At 43.3% G+C, this 7,500-nt stretch overlaps 1 protein-coding gene across 1 annotated transcript in view; it reads right to left on the bottom strand.

Annotated features, from left to right (window-relative positions):
• The window catches only part of bhmt (betaine-homocysteine methyltransferase), a 13,929-nt gene that overhangs the window by 4,674 nt on the left and 1,755 nt on the right, over positions 1 to 7,500 (bottom strand). The window contains exons 3-6 of the mRNA XM_052106272.1: positions 7,346 to 7,458; positions 6,036 to 6,227; positions 5,731 to 5,878; positions 5,378 to 5,560 (exon numbers count right to left, since the gene is read on the bottom strand). Of these exons, the coding sequence (XP_051962232.1) occupies positions 5,378 to 5,560; positions 5,731 to 5,878; positions 6,036 to 6,227; positions 7,346 to 7,458 (636 nt within the window). The remainder of the gene's footprint in view (positions 1 to 5,377; positions 5,561 to 5,730; positions 5,879 to 6,035; positions 6,228 to 7,345; positions 7,459 to 7,500) is intronic.

Genomic DNA, 7,500 nt, shown 5'->3' on the forward strand with positions numbered 1-7,500 from the left:
CCTGTTGGTTTAATTTCCACGTCAGGTAGGAAACCTACTGGTCAAGTAAATAAGCAGGTCGAACAGGTGGATGTTGAACAGGTGGATGTGAAGAATGTTAAAAATGACTCTGATTTTTCACCATTCCTCTCTGAAGGGACTGTGTCGTTGCCTAATTCTGAGGAGACTGTGCCGGTACGTATTCTCAGAGATACTGGTGCAGCGCAATCCTTTTTGTCGAAAGGACTTTTGTCTTTGTCAGAACGTACTGCTACAGGGACACATGTATTGGTGAGAGGGCTAGAGATGGGGTTCATGGAAGTTCCTCTACACCGCATTCACTTAAATTCCAAACTAGTCTCAGGCGATGTAGTAGTTGGAGTTCGTGAGATGCTTCCTGTTCCTGGAGTCACGTTTATACTCGGAAATGATTTAGCCGGGGGAAAGGTCTGGGAAAAGATAGATGCTGGGGTTCCACCCATAGTAGGTTCTACTGTAGAGAAGTGGGTTGCGCTCTTCTGACCGTCCTGATTTATTTCCGCCTGTGCAATAACTCGAGCGATGGCAAATAAAAATATGCCAGATGAAGTGGAAAGTGTTCTTTCTGATACTTTTATGGTTTCTGAAAATGATTCTCAGCCAGAACTTAGTACAGTGTGTCCTGAAGCTGAAAATGTGGTCTCTAAGAATGAGTTGCAGTCTGTTGTGGATCGTAAGATGGATAAGTCCGATTCCATATTTGAAAGTCTGTGTATTGGTGATGACCATGTTGACACTTGTTCTATGTCTCCACTTTATAGTGTGACTCGAGATGACCTTATTAAAGCGCAGCAGTCAGATGATACACTTCGGGAATTATTCTCTTTAATCCGAGAAGTGGGGGATAAAACGTCATCTCCTTTCTATTTTCTCCAAGATGGTTTGCTGTGTAAACATCAACCTATGAACTCTGATTTTTCACTCGAACCGAGGATCCAAATTGTAGTTCCTCTTAGTTTTCGCCAACCCATCTTACAGCTATCACACCAAGGCATTGCTGGTCACATGGGGGTACGAAAAACCTGTGATAGAGTTCTAAGGAAATTTTATTGGCCTAGAATCAAGAGAGATGTGGGTAACTACGTTCGATCATGCCATACTTGTCAAATGACTGGAAAGCCGAATCAAAAGTTCCACCAGCTCCTTTACAGCCTATTGCTGCAGTTACCACCCCTTTCGAACACTTGATTATCGATTGTGTTGGTCCTTTACCACGATCTAAGAGTGGAAATGCTTATTTACTTACGGTAATGTGTCAGTCTACACGTTATCCTGCAGCTTATCCTCTTAGATCGATTACTACTAGAGCTATTCTAAAGGCTTTATCAAGTTTCATGTCTATTTTTGGCATTCCAAAATTATACAATCTGATCAAGGCTCGAACTTCATGTCTCGACACTTTTCTAAAGTTATGCGACAACTGAAAATCAAACACAATATCGCAAGTGCTTATCACCCTCAGAGTCAGGGAGCGCTAGAGAGATTCCATCAGACTCTTAAGTCACTTTTGAGATCTTATTGTGTTGAACTGGATTGTGACTGGGAGGAAGGACTTCCGTGGTTGTTACTGTCTATTCGTGAGGTCGTACAAGAGAGCGTAGGCTTTAGCCCTAATGAGTTAGTGTTTGGACACATTGTTAAGGGTCCTATTGCTGTCTTGGCAGATGAGTGGACAACTTCCGAACCTCCCGAAAACGTTTTAGATTACGTAAGTAGTTTTCGGTATCGACTCTATGAAGCCAGAGCTATTGCTCTACGAAAACTAGGTAAGTCTCAAGCGAAAATGCAGAGGTTGTTTGATCGCAAAGTAAAGTCCAGAAAATTTCAAACTGGTGATCAAGTGCTGGCATTGTTACCTGTGTTGACAAGTCCTTTTCAGGCTAGGTTTGCTGGACCCTATACGATTGCGAAGTGCCTCTCCAATAATAACTATGTGTTAAACACGCCAGAACGGCGAAAGAAAATACAGGTTTGTCACATTAATTTATTGAAACCGTACGTGAATCCCGTACCCTATTTGTCTGTTGTTATGGTAACAACTACTGAAATGGTTGAGCCAAGTGTTTTAGAAACAACTGAAGAGGTTGCTGACAGTCCAGAGGAGACGAAAGGTCCTTCTCGGGGAGAAGTGGAAGGACGACTTAATAACTCGGAAATCCTTGCTAATTTTGCTTACCATTTGTCTCATCTGTCCGAATCAGAGAAGACCGATATAATAAAGTTGGTAAGTTCGTTTCTCTCTCTCTTTCTGATGTTCCGACTCGAACTCACGTCGTTGAGCATGACATTGATGTTGGTGTAGCTCAACCAGTAAAGCAACATGCATATCGGGTAAATCCTATCAAAAGAAAATTACTCCAAAAAGAAGTGGAGTATTTACTTGCTCATAACTTCGCAGAGCCCAGTTTTAGTTCTTGGAGCTCTCCGTGTATTTTAGTGAGCAAGCCTGATAATTCAGTATCGTTTTTGTACTGACTACAGGAAGCTAAATGCCTTAACAAAACCGGACTGTTATCCTTTGCCTAGAATCGATGATTGTGTTGACCGTGTTGGCTCTGCACAATTCATCAGCAAATTTGATCTTCTGAAAGGATACTGGCAAGTTCCTCTAACATCTCGCGCTAAGGAACTTTCTGCATTTGTTACACCCGATAACTTCCTGCAATACACTGTTATGCCTTTCGGGGTAAGAAATGCTCCGCTACGCTTCAGCGGCTGATCAATCACGTGTTGGCCGGACTAAAAGGATGTGAAGCGTACCTCGATGATGTGGTCCTATATAGTTCTTCGTGGTCTGAACACCTTTGTCAGATTCGAAAACTTTTTGAACGTCTAGTGAAAGCCAATCTGACAATAAACCTCGCCAAGTGTGAGTTCGGAAAGGCCACTGTGACTTATTTGGGTAAGGTAATTGGCCGGGTTGTGTAAAACCGATCCACGCGAAAGTCGAGTCTGTCTGTAGTTTTCCCATACCAACTACCCGTCGTGAGTTGCGACGATTTCTTGGGATGGTGGGTTACTATAGAGGCTTCTGTCAGAACTTTGCGGATATAGTTTCCCCGTTGACTGATTTACTAAGCCCCAAGAAACCCTTTAAATGGACAGAACAATGTCAGTATGCCTTCGAGAATGCCAAATCTCTGTTGGCGAATGCACCCATATTAGTTACTCCGAACTTCGAGAAACCTTTTCTGCTTGCGGTTGACGCTAGTGCTTATGGTGCTGGCGCTGTTCTGTTACAAAAAGACTCCAACGACATTGAGCATCCGGTCAGTTACTTTTCAAAGAAGTTCAATCGACACCAACAAGTATATTCAACGGTAGAAAAAGAGGCTTTAGCTCTTGTTTTAGCCGTTCAACATTTTGAAGTATACTTGAGTTCACTTTATGGTCCCATTACTGTGTACACTGACCATAATCCTTTGACTTTCCTGGATCGGATGCGTGGTAAAAACCAAAGAATAATGAGATGGAGCCTTATCTTACAACCTTTTCACTTGGATATTAAACACATCCGTGGCAGAGATAACATCATCGCTGATGCTCTCTCACGGATATAAGAAGACCCATTAGTGGTGGGTGTTTTTGTTTGTTTGTTTGTTCTCTCCTTTCCCCTCTCTGATGTCCTAGGGCCCAGGATTCTGAGAGCGAAATGGAGTGGAAAACAAGGAGATAAGTATCGATGTTATTGTACATTCGCATGTATAACAATAGGTTTGTATGTATTTGTATGTGTGCAATGATTATTTTTGTCTGTCTTGTCGGTTCTCCAGGGGAACCTCCTTTTGGAGTGGGAGGTGTGACGTCCCTGAGTCGTGTGATTTAATTGGTTCTCCCCTTACTAATTGATAATTAGTATCGCTATAAAATGCTGTGTGTAATTTGCTCAAGGGCTCATTGGGATAGCTCCATGTCTTAGGAGTGGCTGGCCCAGTGAGACCTCTTCAATTTATCTTCATGCTTTTCTTACCATGTAGCGTGAAGTATTGAATAATTATATTATTTGTTAATGCTGTGTTTTCCCTTTGTTAACCCTAGACCCATGTTACCATCCATGGTTGTGGTGGTTTATGCTTACTGACAATAAAACCATTCTCTTTTGAGTTTACTAAGACCTGTTGTCAGACTCCCCTTTTTATGTTGCGGCTTGTAACGAGCCAGTCGTGACAGTATGTGTGTGTGAGTGTGTATGTGTGTGCGTGTTTGTGTGTGTGTGTGTGTGTGAGTGAGTGAGTGAGTTAGTGTGTGTGTTTGTGTGTATGTATGTGTGTGCGTGTTTGTGTGTGAGTGTGTGTGTGTGTGCGTGTGTGAGTGTGTTTGTGTGTGTGTATGTGTGTGTGAGTGTGTTTGTGTGTGAGTGTGAGTGAGTGAGTGAGTTAGTGTGTGTGTGAGTGTGTATGTGTGTGCGTGTTTGTGTGTGTGTGTGTGAGTGTGTATGTGTGAGTGTGTGTGTGTGTGTGTGTGTGTGTGTGTGTGTGAGTGAGTGAGTTAGTGTGTGTGTGTGAGTGAGTGAGTTAGTGTGTTTGTGTGAGTGTGTATGTGTGTGCGTGTTTGTGTGTGTGCGTGTTTGTGTGTGTGAGTGTGTATGTGTGTGCGTGTGTGCATGTGTGTGTGAGTATGTATGTGTGTGAGTGCATGTATGTGTGTGTGTGTGTGCGAGTGTGTGTGCGTGTGTGAGTATGTATGTGTGGGGGTGTGTGTGTGTGAGTATGTGTGGGTGTGTGTGTGAGTATGTATGTGTGTGTGAGTATGTGTGAGTATGTATGTGTGTGTGAGTATGTGTGAGTATGTATGTGTGTGTGAGTATGTGTGGGGGTGTGTGTGTGTGTGTGAGTATGTATGTGGGTGTGTGTGTGTGAGTATGTGTGTGTGTGTGAGTATGTATGTGGGTGTGTGTGTGTGAGTATGTATGTGTGTGTGAGTATGTGTGGGTGTATGTGTGAGTATGTGTGGGTGTGTGAGTATGTGTGGGTGTGAGTATGTGTGGGTGTGAGTATGTGTGGGTGTGAGTATGTGTGGGTGTGTGGGTGTGTGAGTATGTGTGGGTGTGTGTGTGAGTATGTATGTGTGTGTGAGTATGTGTGGGTGTGTGTGTGAGTATGTGTGTGTGTGTGTGTGTGTGTGTGTGTGAGTATGTATATGTGTGTGTGTGTGTGTGTGTGAGTATGTATATGTGTGTGATTATGTGTGTGCGTGTGAGTATGTATATGTGTGTGATTATGTGTGTGTGTGTGATTATGTGTGTGTGTGTGCGTGTGAGTATGTATATGTGTGTGATTATGTGTGTGTGTGTGTGAGTATGTATGTGTGTGTGAGTATGTGTGGGTGTGTGAGTGTGTGTGTGTGTGTGCATGTGTACCGAATGGGAACTCTGGCAGGTCGATGAACCCCTGGCAGCTGCAGTCGGGTGTGTGATACGCCAGCGGTTGAACCATATAATGAGCCTTCAGTCCCGCCTTCTCAACGGCAGCCTTCATCATCGCCACGGTCTTCACACAGGTCATCGGGTCAAAGTGACAGTTCACGCCAACAATATCAGCACCTGAAACGCACGCACACAAACACACAGAAGACTTGCTGATCCGACTCGTGCACGTGGATTAATGTGACGGACATGCTGATATACACTCGCTATATTCGGATAATTCCTCATTATAAATGCATCACTGTTTTATAAAGGCCATATGCTACTCAAGGCCGTTTATGACGCACCGGCTTTGACGAGTCTGACGGCGCATTCTCCAGGTGTCACTCCATGCATGTCTCCCTCAGGTCCTATACACATTGTCGCTGCTACGGGTTTCCCGGTTGCCTTCAGAACCTGAACGGCCCATTCGGCCTCCTCCACGTGCTCGAAGTACTGCAAAACAATCAATCAATAACCACTAGTGTCACACACGCGGTTCTGGAAAATAGCGATGTGAAGATTCCTCAAACGGTCTCCTTTTGTGTTTCATGGAAGACAAAGTCAATTTCATCTCATTAGCAGAAACTAATTTATGGGTCACGTGACTCACCTCAGCGATGAGGAAGTCCACGTTCTTCTTGACGAATACGTCCAGCTGTTTCCTGAAGGTGTTCTTTACGTCGTCTTCACTCTTGCAGCTCAGGTAGGAGGGGGTCTGCGAGACTCCGCCCGCCACCAGAGCATCACCCTCATTGGCTACTTCTCTGGCCAGGTCGCAGGCGGCCTCATTGATTTGCTGTCCCTGTGTCAATCAATCATTGATCAGTGACTGACTGTGGTTAGCAAACACACTGCTGAAATCAAAGTTCAGCAACATTTAAAGGGACAGTTCACCCAAAAATATAATTCTCATCATTTACTCACCCTCATACCATTTATACATTTATGCATTTGGCAGATGCTTTTATCCAAAGTGAATTACAGGGACAATCCCCCCGGAGAAACCTGGAGTTAAGTGCCTTACTCAAGGACACAATGATGGTGACTGTGGGGATCGAACCAGCAACCTCCTGATTACCAGTTATGTGATCTAGCCCACTACACCACCACTACTCCACATGTCATCCCATATGTGTGCTGCTAAACACAAATGAAGATTTTTAGAGGAATATTTCAGCTCTGTGGGTCCATACAATGCAAGTGAATGGTGACCAGAACTTTGAAGCTCAAAAAAGCACATAAAGGAAGCACAGAAGTAATCCATGACACTCTGGTTGTTTAATCCATGTCTTCAGAAGTGATATGATAGATGTGGGTGAGAAACAGATCAATATTTAAGTCTTATGTAAATCTCCACCTTTGACCAGCCTGACTAGTAAGTGGTGAAATACACGAAGAATGTGAATCAGCAAAAAAAAAAAAAGTGTAAGTGGAGATTTATTGTAAAAAAGTACTTAAATATTGATCTAATTTCTCACCCACATCTATCATATCCCTTCTGAAGACATGGATTAAACCACCAGAGTGTTATGGATTACTTCTGTGCTTGCTTAATGTGCTTTTTGGAGCTTCAAAGTTCTGGTCACCATTCACATGCATTGTATGGACCCATAGAGAAATATTCTTCTAAAAATCTTAATTTGTGTTCTGCTGAAGAAAGTCACACACATCTGGGACTGCATGAGGGTGAGTAAATAATGACAGATTTTCATTTTTAGGTGTACTGTCCCTTTAAACGAAGCAGATCTGAGATTAAAGTGAACATGAAATCACATTTCTGGGCTAAACAGGGTTTTTAACAATAAGATTTGAATATTATCTGCTGATGACCCAGAACAAGTCGATGTTGATTTCATGTTGAACACTTTAAGGATTGTATAGATTGTGCTCTGATGTTATAATGTGTGGGGCACAGCCTACAGTGAAGGTCAGTTTGTTGCCTCTGTTCTCCAGTTTATCATCACTGGCGTAGAAAGTGAACGTCTGCATGACATTTGACCCGGCCCGCAGGAATTCCCTGTGCAGCTGTCGCACTGAGAGAGAAATAAGTGACCAATCCATGTCAGTTGCATTTG

The sequence above is a fragment of the Xyrauchen texanus genome, chromosome 35 (assembly GCF_025860055.1).
Source record: "Xyrauchen texanus isolate HMW12.3.18 chromosome 35, RBS_HiC_50CHRs, whole genome shotgun sequence".
Lineage (NCBI taxonomy): Eukaryota > Metazoa > Chordata > Actinopteri > Cypriniformes > Catostomidae > Xyrauchen > Xyrauchen texanus.